The sequence below is a fragment of the Pleurodeles waltl genome, chromosome 3_1 (genome assembly GCF_031143425.1).
Source record: "Pleurodeles waltl isolate 20211129_DDA chromosome 3_1, aPleWal1.hap1.20221129, whole genome shotgun sequence".
Taxonomy (NCBI): domain Eukaryota; kingdom Metazoa; phylum Chordata; class Amphibia; order Caudata; family Salamandridae; genus Pleurodeles; species Pleurodeles waltl.
The window spans coordinates 1,002,615,108-1,002,634,678 of record NC_090440.1 but is presented as its reverse complement, the minus strand read 5'-3'; the positions used below and the strand labels follow the sequence as shown (position 1 = coordinate 1,002,634,678).

The window sequence follows — 19,571 nt, the reverse complement described above, 5'->3', positions numbered from 1 at the left end:
CTGGAACTATTTTTGACCTAGTTCCCTGCACCACAATATGGGAAGTGCTTCTCTTACTTGGTATCCCAGAGCAGCTGATAAGTGTACTCATTAGGTTGCATAAGGATAACTTCGCACAGGTGGGATATGGGAAAATTGAAGAGCCTACAGGGCATATTAGGATTTAGAGGGACATAAGGCAAGGTTGTGTTCTCACACCTAAATTGTTTACAGTCTATATTAGTGATATTATTAGTCATATCCACAATTGACATGGTGATCGCCCTACCCTATCTGGGTGCGAAATCCCTGCATTATCATATGCAGAAGACACCCTCTTTTGTAGTGAGATTGGTCTTGAAATAAATACCTCTAAAATGAAGATGATGTTTTTCAAACCGCACAATAATTTCAAAGGTCTATATTGCTTAAAACCCCATGGTTATCTTTTGTAAAAGATTGGTTTTACCAACTGGATATAAAAGATCTATGGGACTGTCTGGGAAATATAACTAAGATTACAGCTATTGTCCTTAAGAAAATATACTGGTTGCACATACTGGTTAACATTTTTATTTTTTCATATTTCTTTGTTACTTAAATAGAATCTTTAATCATTTGTGCATTTGTAAGATGAACGTGACTCAGTAGTGGTCCCGGATTCTAATAACAATTCAGTGGGGGTCCCTGGGTTCGAGTAATGATTAAGTGGAGGCTCACAGCAGTTAAAAAATTAAGAACAATTGCTATAGGTGAAGATATAGAAATTAGCCAAGAAAAAGACAAAGGCAGGTATATGAAGAAAGGGATTGAAATTGTCTACAGGTGATTGAAAGAGGCAAGGTGCTATCAAATAATCTGAAAAAATGAGAAAGCCTTAGGCAGAGCAGGATTTCATATGTAAACACTAAAAGAGAATGCCAGAACCACCTCCAGTGCTTGAAGGTATGAATAATAGGGGTTTCATTGTGAAAAGAGTGAGGTGAGTCTCAGTCACTTTGAGGGAATTGAAGCCAAGATGGCATAATGTGTCAACACATAAAGGTAAACGACTGTTAGTTGTGCAGTAAACTAACCAACCAGAAACAGTCTGAGGATTGTAAAGGCAAAAATATGTAACACACAGAACAAAATAAGGTTGGATGATATGCTTGATGAAAACCGTGACATGGGAAACAGTCATGATCAAAGGGCCATAAATAGGATACATGCTTGGGTAGATTTAGGAGAATGCAAGATTATGTGGCAAGAAATCAACTTGTGGCATGGGTGGTGTACAACAGCTTGACAGGCAGAATAAATAGGCCTGCCCAGCATCCAAAAAACAGACAGGAACAAACAGCAACGACATTCACGAGGCAGATCAATATATTTTTCGGTTTCTTTTTCAAAAGGGGCACCATTGTTAGATGGAAAGCAGTGCCAGCTACAACTAAAATCAGGGCAGCCAATGCTCCTTAATTTAGGAGTCATTTTTTTGATTCTGCTTTCTCCTCTTTCGGATCTGGTGAACAAAGTCTCTGTTACTTGTTTGTTTCTTTTCATGAGTACTACTTATAGTGGTTCCACCACTACCCGTGGTCTGTCAAAAATGGGTGGCCCAGTCCATAATATTATATAGGATTTATTACATTAATTCCCTCTATTTGGGACTTCCTGCGCAGCTGATCCAATGATTACGGCTAATTGAGAGCGCCGCGCTCATTTAATTCGGGGAACTAATCTTTCTCGTGGCATCTGAAACCTTTCACTGGATGCCTCTTGCTAAGGGGTCTATTTCTAAAGCCTTTGTATATGGCACTATGCCTTTTACAGGCTAGGTTCTCCTTATTTTCAGCAATGTGTGTCCCCTTATTTGCCTTCTAGAGCTCCTTCCTCAACCACTGCAAACCTTTTACAAGTGTCCAGGCTCAAAGAAGGAAAGAAGTATGGGCTGTGGCTAGTCTTCTGTCGCTCTTACCACCAAACAGTGGAATCCTCTTTCACCCATTTAATGTGCTGTCACAGACAACCTATCGTTGTGTAATCAATTAAAAACGCTGCTGTTTCTGGAAGTTTTATTTAAAATGTTCCAGAATCACCAACAGTGACAGGTCACCCTGTACAGGTATCAGTGCACTCTATAACGAATTTTTGTATTGATTGAATGATTCATTCATTCAACCATCCTCGTAATCATGAAACTGGGGATGCACATGACTGGGACAGTGGCCATCTAAGAGACAGTAGACTGAGGAGATAGCCATCACAGGTTACTTTATACAATCGTTCACAAAAACCGCTAGCAACGTGTAATCGCAACAGTGATTCTTTTCACTGTTTAGCAGAAACGTCCATCCTGCAGCCAACCGGCCACACAGAGGCCAATAAGAATACTACATTAATATGGAGTGAGACATCAAGTGTGAGACATCTACAACGGCAAGATGGGCTGAGTAAGTACAGAGACAAACAGCAAACACCTAGGCAAGTCAATGTCCTATTATCAGCTGCTGCTCACAAGAGGCATTCTCACGAAAGTGACTGCTTTGATCAGAACCAGACTTGTGGTCATGGCAATGAGCTGCCCAAGCCTTGGGTGGAGGGCAAAGGGTTTGCCACACTGACATACAGATGAAATCCTCATCACAGCTTAGGTTATATACGTGCAGGATGCGTCTGCCTCTGGAGCACTGCAGGAAACATAGGCAGTGAGATAGAAGAATGAGGGACAACTGCATAAGTCATTTTTACTGTTCCATAGCAAGGCGGGCCATCCATGAAGATAGGCGCAGACACACATCAGTAGCATGAGCATGCAGAGAAAGAGAGGTCAGAGCAGTGGTTGCCCACTGGGTCACGCGTGGGAAAATCAATGCCATGATTCTGGTGGTCAAATTGGAGTGCGGTGGAAGATGGAGACAAAACTGGGTGGCAACAAGATGACATTGGACTACGGTGGCATGATGTTGTCCCTGCCAAGAAGCAGTATTCAATATGCACGGAGCCAGCCTCCATCTGACACTGTCTAGGCCATGTGTGCAGAGGTGAATGGGAGTGGGCCAGCGTTGCCGCCAAGAGGAGGCCGAGGGGTGGGCGCTGAATGACATGAGGCGGTATGGGGATGACTCATAAACATAGGTCTCAGAAGAACAAGAGACAGTAATTAGTGAAACTTAATTCACCAAAACCGGCCAGTGAATGTTCAGTTTGTAAATCAGGGCTGAAGTGAGCCATTTTGTTGCTGCGTTTTCAGTTTTCGTGTGATTGGAACTTGAGCTGTCAGTTTCAGTAAAGCTCTGCTGATGAATGACAATGGCTGCTGAAACTGCAGGTAATGCGTTTTAGACATGTTTGCAATCTGTGCTATCACGTTACATTTCGCTGAAGCGTCATTTCTTTTCATTTATAGAACTATGCAAAATTTATTCCTGGAGCCACTGTTGGTGTTCTTGAGTCAGATTCTGGAAATATTCTGCAGCTGATTATCACCGCATATAAGGTAAGGCATCTGCAGACACATCAGTCACCATGTAATCTTTCTTTAAGTACTGCACTCTAAAAAGCAATATCTGCTCAAAACTGAGTGTAGGCAGTCTGCAGAAAACCGTATGTATTTCAGTTTTTAATCTACATTTTAACTCACGTGTCTAGTAAGGCTGAGACATAAGCAGCAATCATTAACCACATTATATGATAATAGGGAGAGGGGCTACTTGCATCGTGACCCTTGTAAAGACAGTAAGTCACAAAGCTAACCTAGTGGCCAAGTAGAAAGGCTATCTATGTAGTTTGCCAAAAGGATACTAATATATTTCTAGTTAGCACTTAAATCAGAAGAGGGTCATAAAAATCGGAGGTATTAGTTGTGTGGGAACTTTTTCAGGAGTCGCAAGCTGAGGTTACTTGACTCAGATTGCAGCTACCAAACTCTTTTACAACTGGTGTCCAGGGGATTAGCTGTACTGCTGAGACTACAATGGAGCATGGCATACCTTAGCACTTGACCACTAGGTTAGCAACGTCAAGCAGTTCAAAGCTTGCTCAGGGTTTGGGACTCAACACTCATTAGACCATCCGATAACAATTAATAAATCAACGTCCAGCCAGGCGCTATTCTTATGAAAAGAAAAAGGGGCATATTTATACTCTTTTTGCGCCGGAATTGCGTCGTTTTTTTTTACGCAATTCCGACGCAAAACTAACTCCATATTTATACTTTGGCGTTAGACGCGTCTAGCGCCAAAGTCCATGGAGTTAGCGTCATTTTTTAGTGTGGACACCTACTTTGCGTTAATGAGATGCAAGGTAGGCGTTCCCGTCTAAAAAATCGACTCCGAGTCATGTGCGTCGGATTTATACTCCCGGGCAAAAATCACGGCCGGGAGTGGGCGGGTCAAAAAAAATGACGTACGGCCGCTTTTGCGCCGTTTTTTAGCGCCTGCAAAAGGCAGGCGTTAAGGGACCTGTGGGCTCTGAAGGAGCACAGAGGTGCCCTCCCATGCCCCCAGGGACCCCCCCTGTCACCCTTGCCCACGCCAGGAGGACACCCAAGGCTGGAGGGACCCATCCCAGGGACATTAAGGTAAGTTCAGGTAAGTTTAAAAAAAAAAAAGAAATTGTGGCATAGGGGGGGCCTGATTTGTGCCCCCCTACATGCCACTATGCCCAATGACCATGCCCAGGGGACAGAAGTCCCCTGGGCATGGCCATTGGGCAAGGGGGCATGACTCCTGTCTTTGCTAAGACAGGAGTCATTTCTATGGGGGTTGGGAGTGAAAAAAAAATGGCGCAAATCGGGTTGAGGCGAAAAAATTGCCTCAACCTGACTTGCCCCATTTCTTCACGCCCAAGCCCCATATCCCCCTACGCCGGCGCTGCCTGGTGTACGTCGGTTTTTTTTAACGCACACCAGACGGCGCCGGCGGCTAACGCCGGCTAACGTCATTCAATAAATACGGCGCCCGCATGGCGCTTCAGAATGGCGTTAGCCGGCGCTAATTTTTTTGACGCAAAACTGCGTTAGCGCAGTTTTGCGTCAAAAAGTATAAATATGGGCCAAAGTACTTTACTTTTTCACACAGGAAAACACTGTACAGAAAATTCAGAGGACACTTGGGCCAATTTTACAGAAAAGTGGTGCAGTGCAGTGTAGTAGGTCACATTGTTGAGCTGCACTGCGCCACTTGGAAAGGACAGGAATGCACTATGTTTAAATGTATGCAGCACACAAAGAAAGATAAAAAAACAAGGAGAAATAAAGATAGTTCTCCTTGTTGCGCCTCACCCAGGGAGGCTTAAGGTTTTGGAGCATCTTCAGGTTTACCAGGGTTGGTACATCTGGGAATGCATCAAAATCCATGGGTGGTACATGGGAAAACCAATGCCAATGAACATGGGACATCTCCCTTGCGCAGGCTGAGGCAACACAGTGATTTGCACCACCTTGCCTTACTGCATATCTATGAGGCCATTCAAAGCCACGCAAAGTCTTTGCATGGCCTCATAGATATGATTGCAAGGAATGCACAGCCATTGCGTGGCAAAAGCGGCACAAGGGGGATGGTCATGAACATGCCCCTTAATGTATTACACCAGTACCTCATTTACAATTCATAGATCATTAGAAGGGAACAATTTTAATTGACAACTTGAGTGATCTTTAGCCCTCTGCAGGGAATATCAAGGAAACTGTTGCAGTGGTATTCCACATAGTCTGACTGACCCCTTGTTTAGGAGTTGGATTAGTTCATTCTCAGTGGAGGGAAGGCGCATCTCCCTCCTGAGTCACAATTGCACAGTACCCTCTGTGACATTGTTGGTACTGTAGATCGGCAAGGGGAGTGCCACTTGACGTGGTGTGCTTCTGTAAATGGACAATAAACTGACATTGTCTGTTCTGTGTCCTGACCCAACCAACGTTGTTCTGGTCCATAGTGTGTCTGTGTGTGGTGCATGTCCAGTCAGGAGGGTGTCAGCAGTGCCACTGCCATCGATGGAGCAGCTGAGCTCAAGCCGCAGTGTTTGTTGTCTGGCTCATATGACTTTGTTAGATCTTCCGGGGTCCAAACAAAAGCCCCCACCCAAACAAAAATAGGAGCTCCCCCCTGGTGAGTGTGGTGCTGTTAGGACCTCAATTAATGTCCTCTCTGACAACAAGGGAAGCCTTCCTCTTTGACACAGGTCAGTCGGATGAAACTAGCGAATGTGGACATAATGCGTTTAGTGCTTTTCGTGTATGGGCAATACTATTCTTCAGCAAGAAAATCTGTGATGCTTGCAGTTGATCTTTATGAGTATTCCATAATCTTGAGCACCCGAGCTTCTCATCATGCACTTCAGGGACACCCCAGTCATCTAGATCTATTGCTGTGGCTTGAGCAATACAATTCTGCTCTGAGTTGCAGCAGCATTTTCGGTTCATCAATGCCTCACCTCTTTCAAATCTCCCTCGTCTGGGCAGTCTCTTCCTCATACAGTGGCACCTCCATTCCCCCTTCTACACAGCTGGGAAGCAGTTGGTCAACTACTTCTTTCATGGCAGACCCAAAGGCATATTCTCCTGGCAAGCCGTAAAACTCACCAGGTTCCTGGTTCTGAACATGGCAAAGGAGGGATGGCAGTTAATACCACATCCATGAGGCACAAGGGAGTTTTTCAGTCCCATCTTTACACTAAAGTTATAGGCAATGTTTCTGTATTGCAAGAGGTGAGTCTGGGTCCAGTTTTGGGCAGTTCTTTCCTTTTGCTTATTTCCTCAAGACTGGTCCAGCCATAGACTGGTCCATGCATAGTATTTGTTTTCAAGTGTCAGTTAGAAGGTGAGATGAGTGGAGAGTCTCCTGCCAAGTAAAGACAAAGGTGGTCTTGCTGAACTACTTTTTACCCTGTGCTTGGTTCTCCTCCTAGTAAACAGCAGGGCAGGAAAGAAAAAGGGAATTTACGTAAACTTCTTTCATACCCAGTTTCCTCTCCTCCAAATCCTAGATTGTGGCCTACTACAATGGAGGAGACCTGTAGGTGGATTATGGTCTCCTGCACCAACTGTGGCTGAAGCAGCAAGAGCTGCGTACCTTGGCCGAACAACATGCCCGGGCCTAAGCGTTATCTTCCCAGCGTCAACTGTGCGATGTGGGAATTCAAGCCAATAAACTATTGGCCTGGCTGGACAAGAGAGACCAAGAACGTTCCTGGGTCAGGGAGATACAGAATAAGGAGGGTACCCCCTGCATGTCCAACAATGCCATAGTGAAAGCCTTCTCTAAATATTATGAGGAGGTCTATACCTCGGCGACCCGGATGACGGAGGAGGACTGTATTGACCTCCTGCGAGACATTCCACTGCCTGGGCTCTCAGAGGAAGAAAGAGGAGCATTAGATGCTGAGTTGACTGAAGAACAGGTCACCTCAGCGTCGCTGAGCTCCAGTCGTGCAAAGCAACAGGGCTAAACGCACTCCCAGCAGAACATTTTAAGTGCATGCGGAGCAAGAAAGCCAAACACCTGGTAGCCATGTTTCGGGAGGTGTGGAGAGCAGGGCTATTGCTGGAAGATCAGAGAACCGCAACCATTGTTGTGATTCTGAAAAAATGCAGACCCCCAGACAGTGCGCCTATTATAGATCCATCTCTCTTCTCAATGTGGAGGTCAAGGTCTTGGCGAAGGTCTTGGCAACCAGACTGTGTGTAATTATTACAAAGTTGATCCACCTGGACCAATCTGGCTTCATGCTGTCAAGATGCATTCGCTTGAGTCTGAGGTGCCTATACAGGGTACTACATATGACAAAGCACCAGAGCAATGAGCGGGCAGAACTCCTGTCCGTCGATGCCAAGATGGCCTTTGGTAGTGTGGAGTGGCCATACATCTTTGCCGCTGTTAAGGGGTTTGGTGTAGGGCCGAAGTTCTTGGACTAGATAAGACTGTTGTACCGAGATCCGGTGGCCCAAGTGCGGGTTAATGCCACGCTCTCACTGTCCTTTGCCCTGCACAGAGGCACCTGACAGGGGTGCCCAATCCCCCCTATCCTATTTGCATTGCCTCTTGAGCCTTTGGCCGGGTGGATCTGCCAGGACCCCTTGATTCGAGATAACGATTGAGGTGAACATGGGAGGAGCATACGTCTTTGTACGCAGACGATATTCTGCTGTATGTCACCAACCCCCAATGGCTCATCAATAGGATAAGGCAGGTTCTTCTCATATTTGGGGAGCACTCTGGTTATCAGATTAACTAGGACAAATTGTTGGTCTTCCCCCCGGTGGGGGCTCCGCCCACCTTGCACCCAGATTGCACTGTACCAATCTGCCAGGAGGGCTTAAAATATTTGGGGATATATGTCACTCGGAACCAGGAGTGTTTCCTCTGGAAAAACCTACAGCCCCAGCTCGATAGATTCCATAGAAATGTGGCTCAATGGATGGCGTTACCACTCTCCTTGATGGGAAGAGCCAACCTCTACAAAATGGTGACATTGCCACGGCTCCTATATATCTTCCAGAACACTCCCTATAGTATACCGGCAGAGGTGTTTCAACAACTGGACGGGAAAATCAGACTGCTGTTGTGGGAGGGTGACTGCTCCCGTGTGCCATTGCAAAAATTAAAACTGGGGTCTATGAGGGTGGGCTGGCCATCCCGGACCCCCTGCCCTACTACTGGGCGACACAATTAGTCATTAATAATGACTGTGCCTTTGTTGATCAGGGGGGCCCGGCGTTTCGTGTGAACAGAGAGGCAAAGGGCAGGGAGGGACATAAATCCACCTTCTATGCCTGCGTGAGCTTGCGATCATTGCTGATGTACATGGGAACATTGGTGAGAGTGTGGAATGAAACCACCTGTTTTTTGGGCTGGGGATCCACTTTGACAGCCCAAACCCCACTGTGGTGTAGTGACTTACTGGGGAATTTTAGGGCCCTTGGCAGGTTTCACAAATGGTCTCTTTTGGGAATCGACCACCTGGGAGATATCTGGAAGGGCCAAGCACTGTTGATGCTCGAAGTTCTCCAGCAAGAATATGCTTTGGTGGACACTGAGAGGTATAGGCACCTGCAGCTGTGGGAAGCATTGCGCTGACATGTCCTGGAGAACGAGCAATTGCCGGAATCAACCCCTCCCGAGGACCGTTTTCTGGTGGAACCATTGGAAGCGAGGGCCATATCTATGTTGTATAGGAAATTGTTGTACAATTCCCCGGACCCGATGATATCCTTGCGTGCTACATGGGAGGTAGAATTGGGAGCATTGGATGATGAAGATTGGGCGTAGGCGAGACAAAGTCCCAGGATAGTGACGATTAGGGCTCGGTTCAGGTTGATCCAGCTGTCAATTCTCCACAGGACATATTACTCCAGTGTAGTGATGTACAAGATGGGCAGGGCACAGACCCCCCCCCCCCCCAGTGTTTGAGACGCTGTGGGCAGGAAGGTACCTTCTATCACTTTATATGGGCATGGCCCATGATACAGACTTACTGATGAGGGGTCTTTGTGGTGGCGACCCGGTCGCTTGGGAGGGCGGTCCCATTGGATCCCAAGTTGTTTCTACTTAATATAGTGGGGGAGGAGTCCTGGCCGAAGCATCAGGGCTTGTGGTTGGCCATAGCGACAATCATGGCTAAGCGCAACACAGCGCGGGCGTGGGGTTCTGAGTCACAACCCAGCGTACAGGAAATGGCAATTAGACTTGGACTGGTGCCAGTGTATCGAAAAAGTAATCTACTCGAGTAGGGGGTTGTCTGAAAAAGTGGGAAAAAATTTGGGGAGGGTAGGATGCCTACAGGAGTAACAGGGCTCTCAGTGTGGGAGCACATAGGTGGGTGAAGGACTATAGACTGGCTGTATCAGACTATTTCACCTGTGTGGTTCCAGATCAAATTCTACACCTCTGATACTTGACACTCATTGTAATCTGTCACTGAGTTGTAGATATATCTTGTGCTCTTTATTGCCACATGCTACATTGTGCCATAGCTGTTTTTGTTGCTTAATAAAAGGATTTACAAAAAAAAATAATCAGAAAATGCGGTTCCGGATTCTGGGTCTCTCTCATAGTCAATGGCATAGAACACAAGCATCTTGATACCCAATTGAGGCATGGATGTTCAGATCTGTGGCAACTATAGCCCAAATCTTTGCTCAATGTACATTAAAATGTATTTGAAGGTAGGTTATGCTGCAGAGGATACTATAGGCAGTTAAATACCAAATTCATGAAGCATTAATTATTAAAATACACTTGCCATGTTTTGTATTGAATTTATTTTATTATTAATGGTTTCCAAGGACCAAAATGGACACTCCTCCTTTTTATGCTAAAAATGCATTTGATAGGATTGAGTGGAACTATCTTATGGAGTATGCCAGTTTTGGGTGCCCCAGCCTCAGTTTGAGTAGATTGATTAAAAGGATTGTGTGATTACCTAGGTACTGTGAGCACACTAGTCTATAATAGTTTTCCCTAGTTTGGTTTGGGGCACTAAAGTGTAAAGATTGTTTTTTAAGTAGTCTTTCATTTGACTTTTATATGTGCACAGACATGTACATAAGGAGTTTTTGTTCAAATACTTGAAATATGGTGCTTTCAATATATTTTTCAATTAAATATGTTCAGTTGATTTGTTTCTTAAAGTAAGGGTGGGACAATTACTTCATGATTACTTATTTAGCAATCATGGATCCTATGGAAAATAAACAGAAAATAATATAGGGAGATCAGTGATCATCTCTTTTTTACTCACTTCTTTGTGCCTTGATAACAATAGTGCTGGTGTACAGATACACTGAAACATCTACTTAATTTGCCTATTGTGCCTTAAGAGTTGCTTTTTTGTACTGGGCACAGGAATCAGACATTTTCTGTGAGTTCATAAAAGGCCTAGTCTAACCTCACCTCACCATCAAGGTCAAAAAATGGTCGAACCTGTATCTGTTTACAGATTTTATTGCCTGGCTTTCCATTTGATCTAGGACTAAACCGTATGAAGATTGGTTGTAAAAAAAACATTTTGAGGAGGTTTTGTTACTTTCTGTGACCTTGCAGTGCCCTTGCGGTGATGTTGGTGGAGAATTTCAGGTGTGCTGTAAACAAGATCAACAAATCTTTTTCACCCTAGCAAGGGGCAAGAGCAGTGTTTAATTTGTAAATAAAAAAGGTGCTGGTGCCTAAAGCCCTCCTCTTAAACATGCGGCTGCTGCCATTAAATGTGTGAACACGGAATACTGAGGCAGCGTAATCTTAAAGCCATCTCGAGCCTCTTCAATCCATATAAAGCCACTCCCTGCCCCTTCAGCTCACTCTAGCAGTTCTCTGCTTTCTCCCTTTGTGACTCTTTCATTTTTCCCTTCCTCCATCTGTCCCATATGTGACTTTTGCCCACAGCAAATGCTTGAAGCAGAAGAATAAACCCCAGCCCTCAAAAATAAGTGCTGGTGCTCAGCACTGGAAACAACAAGCACAAATTAAGCACTGGGTAAGAGTGGTTAACATTACAATCAACATTTAGGGGGTCATTCTGACCTCGGCGGTAAAAGGCCCATGCCGCCGGTCAGAACTCCGCCATACTACCGCCGCGGCCGCGGTAAACCGCCACGGTCATTCTGACCACCAACTGTGAATCCGCCAAAAACCCGACATCCAAGGAAGGCCGCCTCATCAGCGGGCCGCGGAAAACTGGAGATGACCAAACCTCCACCGCCACGCCAACACAAACACGCCCATGCCATTCTGACCCACGAATCCACGCGGCGGTCTTTCAACCGCGGTATCCCATTGGCGGTACACACCGCCGCGGTCAAAATACACACACAGCTCCAAAACACTACCACATTGGACAATTTGAAATACACACACCTGACACACATACCAACAACACTCCCACACATCCAATCAACTATAAAACACACACCCACATCACCCACAAACCCCTACGACCGAAGATCAGAGACGAAGGAGAGAGAGACACATCACAGAATAGAGAGCTACATCACACAGAGGCACACTACACCATCACACACACCACATAGAAGCACAAAGCACCACACACCAACACACTCATCACCATATACACCACCCCACACCTCATCCACACCACCCCATGGCACCCCAAAGGCACCCACGCTTTTCGGACCAAGAACTCCGGGTCATGGTGGAGGAAATCATAAGAGTTGAACCCCAGCTCTTCGGCTCACAGGTGCAGCACACCACTATAGCCAGGAAGGCGGAGCTATGGCAGCGGATCGTGGACAGGCTCAACGCGGTGGGACAGCATCCCAGAAATCGAGACGACATCCGCAAACGCTGGAACGACTTACGGGGAAAGGTGCGCTCGATGGTCTCGCGACACAACATCGCAGTGCAGAAGACTGGCGGGGGACCCCCACCCACTCCACCCGAATTCACAGCATGGGAGCAAGAGGTACTAAACATCCTGCATCCTGATGGCCTCGCTGGAGTACACGGAGGAATGGACTCTGGTAAGTACAATCTCAACTACTTCACCCCCCCCCAGCATGCTAACCCCCACCACCACCCTCACCCCCAACCCCCCATCACGCATCCTCCCTGAGAATGTCTCTCCAGCACAACCCACCCAACACCAACCCCTGCATGCCACCACAAACTATGGACACCCATCACCTAAGCATGACCACTGCACATACCCCCCCCCCAAAACACCCCCACAACACCTCCCCCAAGGGAATGACAGCACTGGGGGACAAGGGCACCCATAAATGGCACGCAATAGCACACACAGAAACAATAACCATACTCTCTTACCCCATGCAGGACCCGAACGCCAACACACCGGCCAGGAGGGTCCAGAAATGTCCATCCCCCCCCCGGAAGAGGCCCCCAGTGATGACAGCAGCTGTGTCGACCTGGAACCTGATGACCAGCCCGGACCATCGGGGACCTCTGGACAGTCGGTTCCCCACACACAGGCCACAACAGACCCAACCCCCTCTGGGACAGCTCCCACCCAGCGGGCCCATGCCTCTGTCTCTAGGACAGGTCAATCAGCGGTGTGTCTTCCACTACAGGGCACCCAGGCTAACCCACCACCCCAACAACAACAGGGACCTGGGGGCAGTGGTAGTGGGCACACCGTCCAGGGGACAGAGGCCGGGGGAAACAGGGCAACTCGGAGGGCTGCTGTGCGACAGGGGGGGGGGAGGAGAGGCCCAGGGAACCCACTCTCCAAGAGGCCCTCACCACCATCATGGCAGCCTACCACCACTCCCAAGAGACAATGGCGACGGTACTGGCCAGGTTCCAGGAGATCCAGGCACAGCAGGAGGAACACTACATGGGGTTCACCAATCAACTCACCAACATCTCTACCGCTATGGGGAGCATAGTCCAGGCCCTCAACCGGATAGAAGACACGTTGCGGGACCATGTGTCACTAGCCCGGACCAGGAACAGCCTACCACCTCCGCAGGCGCTAGTGGACAGGAGGCCCCACCACAACGACAGGCCACCAGAACCCCACCTCCTGCTGAAGAACAACCACCCCGCAAGAGGAGCCTGAGATCCAAAAAATAGACAGAGTAGGATGTCAAGACCCCCGCCAGCATGAGATACCCCCTGAAGTCATCCCACTGTCCCACATTGCCACCCTGTCCAACCTTGAACTGCCCCTGCTCCATCCTTCCACAGGCATATCGACAATGCACCTGTGAGACTGAGAACTGGACTCTGCCATGGACATTACTCCACCCCCACCCATCACCGTGTTAATATCATGTACCATTATCGAGCACAAAAAATAAATCACTCAATGCACTGAAATCAATCAGGAGTCAGGCTGTATTATTTACAAATGTATAACACATTACCGATCAATTATGTTCTGTTAACTTTGTGCTGAACACATACCGAGATCAATAAGCATTAGTCCATGGGCTAACCAAGCAGAAGTCACGCAGCGGGTCATACAGCACTGAAAAGGGAAGGGAAAATCAAACATCAGTTTAAAAGAACTGGGGGGTCATAGACAAAGTTGAGAAGCAGGAGGCTTTCAGGAAAAGTAAAATGGCGTGCGTGATTCTTACCTGTGTGCTACTGAAAATACTGTTGGATAACACTGTCCCTGTTGTCTGTGTCGTCCTCTGAGTCTTCCTCCTCTTCACTCTCCGCAGGCTCCACAGCTGCTTCAACAACACCATCTGGACCATCCTCCTGCAGGAAAGGCACCTGACGTCGCAATGCCAGATTGTGAAGCATACAGCAGGCCACGATGATCTGGCACACCTTCTTTGGTGAGTACATCAGGGATCCCCCTGTCATATGCAGGCACCTAAACCTGGCCTTCAGGAGGCCAAAGGTCCTTTCTATGATCCTCCTAGTTCGCCCATGGGCCTCATTGTACCGTTCCTCTGCCCTGGTCCGGGGATTCCTCACTGGGGTCAATAGCCAAGGCAGGTTGGGGTAACCAGAGTCACCTATTAGCCACACACGTTGTCTCTGTAGCTGTTCCATCACATAAGGGATGCTGCTATTACGCATCACATACGCGTCATGCACTGAACCAGGGAACATGGCATTCACATGGGAGATGTACTGGTCAGCCAAACAGACCACCTGGACGTTCATAGAATGGTAACTTTTCCTGTTTCTGTACACCTGCTCATCATCTTTTGGGGGGACTAAGGCTACATGGGTCCCATCAATGGCACCAATGATGTTGGGAATATGTCCAAGGGCATAAAAATCACCCTTCACAGTGGCCAAATCAACCTCTTCAGGGAATATAATGTAACTCCGCATGTGTTTCGTCAGGGCAGACAACACTCTAAACAATACTTTTGAAAACATAGGCTGAGACATTCCAGATGACATGGCCACTGTTGTCTGGAATGAGCCACTTGCAAGAAAATGGAGGACTGACAGCACCTGCACCAGAGGGGGAATTCCTGTGGGTTGGCGGATGGGGGACATCAGGGCTGGCTCCAGCTGGGTACACAGTTCATGGATAGTGGCACGGTCAAGTCGGTATCGTAGTATGATGTGGCGTTCTTCCATTGTCGACAGGTCCACCAGCGGTCGGTACACGCGAGGATTCATCCTTCTCCTCGCAAGTCCCAGTGGACGGTGCCTAGGAATGACAACATGGAGCACAGAGTCAAGCTAATCACTGGTACGTTCACCACAGCTTGCATAGCACACGGTTATCTATGTTTTGAAAGGCGTGTATGTGTGGCAATGCAAGGCCTAGGCCTGTGTGTCACAGTAGAAATTATGCCATGTGGGCCCTTGAAATGGCGGCTGCCTGACCTGTGAAGTGGGACAATGGGATGTGAGGTCAATGCGCTGGCGGAGCACACTGTGGCGGTAGGCGGTCGAAGACCGCTATACGGAGCCGCATTGGTTAACATTGAAGCCTATGTGTTTCAGGAGCCAATGACGAGGTGCGCCGGCGGTAGCGGTACGCACCGCCGCGGGCGTGACCGCCATTTTCTATCTGCTTAATCACTCGAGACCTGATCATCCACAGGAGAGGACCTATACTGCAAGTGCTGCTGTGACCTCGGTCTGGAAGTGACAATGGCTGCTGCGACTGGGGAAAGGGCCCCTGACTTCACGTCTGAAGAGTTGGAGAAGCTCGTGGATGGGGTCCTCCCCCAGTATGCGTTACTCTACGGTCCTCCAGACCAACAGGTAAGTACACCGGGTGCACATGGAATGGGCGATGCCTGTGTGGAGTGGGGTGGATGTAAGTTGGTGGGGTGGGGGGCGAATGAGGAGCGCAACGCACGACAGATGAGAGCATGTGCCATATGGCAAGGTTGGGGAGGGGGGGCCAATCACATCTAACATGCAGTAAGTTGATGAATGTTTCCTTCCCACCCTGTACATGTCACATAGGTCAGCGCCCATCAGAAAGTCGAGATTTGCCGTGCCATCGCCAAGGAAGGCCGGACCCTGGGGGTCCACGTCAGACGGGGCACCCACTGCCGCAAGAGGTGGGAGGACATCCGCCGCGGAACCAGGAATACCGCCGAGTCACTGCTGGGGATGGCCTCCCAACCTAAGAGGGGTGCCAGTCGTACCCTGACCCCCCTGATGTCCCGGATCCTGGCGGTGGCCTACCCTGATTTGGATGGGCGCTTGAGAGCATCACAGCAGACACAAGGGGGTGAGTATCAGCACATTCTGCTATCTTTCTGCGCAGTGGAGGCGTCTGGGTGGGGGAGGAGGGTTGTGGGTGACATTAGGCCAGGGCGCTTTCTGTAGTGTAGTCCTCTCCCTTAGGCATGGCCCTGTGCTCCCGGCCCCCACCTCTGTAGGGTGACAAGTACAGCTATTGATGGTCCAGCCTCACACATGTGCGCGTTTGTCGTCTCTTGACCTGTTGTCTTAGTCAGAAGTACTGAGTAGTGTACCCCGAATGCGCGGCTTAGTGCATGAGGCTCCTGTGTCTGTCCTCTCCGCCAACGGTGTTGACATTGCATGCACTCAACCTGGTCTTCTTTTTTCTCCCCCCACCCTTCTTCTTCATCTTCTTGTGCATGTGTGCATTAGCATCATCAGGCAGAGGAGATTTGGCATCGGAGCACGAGGGAGCTGCAAGTCACAAGGCCCCGGTGGGCCCAGGAACAGACACCGAGGGCACCAGTGATCCGGAGGGCGAGGGGAGCACCACAACGGGGACCGGTGGTGAGACCAGCGACACAGACACGTCCTCGGATGGGTGCTCCCTAGCGGTGGCGGCAACATCCGGGCCCCCCGCCTCTACAGGTACAGCCGCCACCCAGCGCACCAGCCCCGCCCTCCCTGCAGCCCCTCAGCCTACGCTCCGTGCCCGCTCGCCCAGGAAGGCGGGCGTCTCCTTCGCCCCAGGCACCTCAGCCCCTGCCCCTGTCACCCCTGCTGCCCTCAGTGCGGAGCTCATTGACCTTGTGAGGACGCTCATTGTTGGGCAGACTACCCTTTTGAATGCCATCCAGGGGGTAGAAAGGGAGGTGCATTGGAGCAATGCCTACCTGGAGGGCATTCATTCGGGTCAGGCTGCCCATCAATGATCGTTCACTGCTCTGGCCTCAGCACTGACGGCAGCCATTGTCCCTGTTTCCAGCCTCCCTCTTCTGACTGCCTCCAGCCTGTCTCTGTCTCCTGTTCCTCAGCCTATCCCATCCACACCATCTGACCAGCCTGCACACACCTCAACACCCAAGGGCAGCTCATCCAGACACAAGCACCACAGATCCCACAAACACTCACCCAAGCAACACCCAGATGCAGACATTCCAACAGTCACTACCACCCCTGTGTCCCCCTCCTCCTCGTCTCCCTCCTCCCTCCCTGTGACGTCTACACTCACACCTGCATGCACACCAACATCAGCCAGTGCTTCCATCACCACCACACCCTCCTGTACAGTCCGCACGCGTGCAGTCCCCACCCCCACTGCCATTTACACGTCCCCTGTGTCCTCTCCCACTGTGTCTGTCACCCCCTCTTCCAAGACACACAAACGAGGCAGCCACCCACCCAACAGACATCCACCTCACGACAGCCTACAGCACCAGCACCTTCACCCAATGACAGCACACCTGACTCTCCTACAACCACATCCTCTTCCTCCACTCCCATCACCACTTCTCCTACCCTTTACCTTGGCCCTAAAAAACTTTTCCTGGCTAATCTTGACCTCTTTCCCTCCGATGACCTACCCCCTCCATCTGCGAAGAGTCCCAAGAGCACCACAGCCACCACCAGCCCAGCTTCGGGTGTCACTGTTGTGCATGGGTTCTGGAGTCCACCCTTTGCCAGCAGTGACACCTCAATCAGCAGCAAGGACACATCCAGCCCCCCCCCCGGCAAGAGGACCAGGAAACACAAGGGCCGCTGTGCGAGGACTGACACGGCTGCCCCCAAGGAGCAAAGTTCGCCCACTTCACCAGCCACAACATCTAGGGGAGGCAAGGGCCCGAGAGCCCCATCTAAGGAGCGTAAGGGCAGCAGGGCGGAGAAGTCAGGCAGCAGGAGCGTGGAGCAGGTGGGCCCCACATGCCACATCCCAGCTGGAAAGGAGGACACCAAAGGGCCCAGGACTCCGTCCCCGAAGGGTCCAGAAACATCACGGTCGGAGGGCGACTGAGCAGGGAGTCCAGGCCAGGTCTGGCTCCCTTGACCTACTGGATGTGCACCGCTGAACAGGGCCCGCCGTGCAGAAGAGCATCGCTGAACAGGGCCCGCCGTGCAGAAGAGCACCGCTGAACAGGGCCCGCCGTGCAGAAGAGCACCGCTGAACAGGGCCCCGCCGTGAAGATAGGCACGCTGAATAGGGCCCGCCATGCAGAAGAGCACCGCTGAACAGGGCCCTCCGTGCAGAAGAGCACCGCTGAACAGGGCCCCGCCGTGAAGATAGGCACCGCTGAACAGGGCCCGCCGTGCAGAAGAGCACCGCTGAACAGGGCCCGCCGTGCAGAAGAGCACCGCTGAACAGGGCCCCGCCGTGCAGAAGAGCACCGCTGAACAGGGCCCCGCCGTGAAGATAGGCACCGCTGAACAGGGCCCCGCCGTGAAGATAGGCACCGCTGAACAGGGCCCGCCGTGCAGAAGAGCACCGCTGAACAGGGCCCGCCGTGCAGAAGAGCACCGCTGAACAGGGCCCCGCCGTGCAGAAGAGCACCGCTGAACAGGGCCCCGCCTTGAAGATAGGCACCGCTGAACAGGGCCCGTCGTGCAGAAGAGCACCGCTGAACAGGGCCCGCCGTGCAGAAGAGCACCGCTGAACAGGGCCCGCCGTGCAGAAGAGCACCGCTGAACAGGGCCCGCCGTGCAGAAGAGCACCGCTGAACAGGGCCCCGTCGTGAAGATAGGCACCGCTGAACAGGGCCCCGCCGTGAAGATAGGCACCGCTGAACAGGGCCCGCCGTGCAGAAGAGCACCGCTGAACAGGGCCCCGCCGTGAAGCTAGGCACCGCTGAACAGGGCCCCGCCGTGAAGATAGGCACCGCTGAACAGGGCCCGCCGTGCAGAAGAGCACCGCTGAACAGGGCCCCGCCGTGCAGAAGAGCACCGCTGAACAGGGCCCCGCCGTGAAGATAGGCACCGCTGAACAGGGCCCGCCGTGCAGAAAAGCACCGCTGAACAGGGCCCGCCGTGCAGAAGAGCACCGCTGAACAGGGCCCCGCCGTGAAGATAGGCACCGCTGAACAGGGCCCCGCCGTGAAGATAGGCACCGCTGAACAGGGCCCGCCGTGCAGAAGAGCACCGCTGAACAGGGCTCCGCCGTGAAGATAGGCACCGCTGAACAGTGCCCCGCCGTGAAGATAGGCACCGCTGAACAGGGCCCGCCGTGCAGAAGAGCACTGCTGAACAGGGCCCCGCCGTGCAGAAGAGCACCGCTGAACAGGGCCCCGCCGTGCAGAAGAGGACCGCTCTGCTGGGCACCGCCGTCTCAAGCACCGCTCCGCTGGGCCCTTTCTGTCAAGCACCGCTCCGCTGGGCCCTTCATCTCAAGCACCGCTTCGCTGGGCCCTTCATCTCAAGCACCGCTCCGCTGGGCACCGCCGTCTCAAGCACCGCTCCGCTGGGCCCTTCCTGTCAGGCACCGCTCCGCTGGGCCCTTCATCTCAAGCACCGCTCCGCTGGGCCCTTCAT

The 19,571-nt window shown here is 50.6% G+C and overlaps 1 protein-coding gene across 4 annotated transcripts in view; it reads left to right on the top strand.

The window, feature by feature from the left end:
• ITGB6 (integrin subunit beta 6) overlaps positions 1-19,571 on the top strand; it is a 472,483-nt gene that overhangs the window by 305,940 nt on the left and 146,972 nt on the right. For all 4 annotated transcript variants that reach the window (XM_069224209.1, XM_069224208.1, XM_069224207.1 and 1 more), the window contains one exon: positions 3,371-3,460. In XM_069224209.1, coding sequence (XP_069080310.1) covers positions 3,371-3,460 — 90 coding nt within the window. The remainder of the gene's footprint in view (positions 1-3,370; positions 3,461-19,571) is intronic.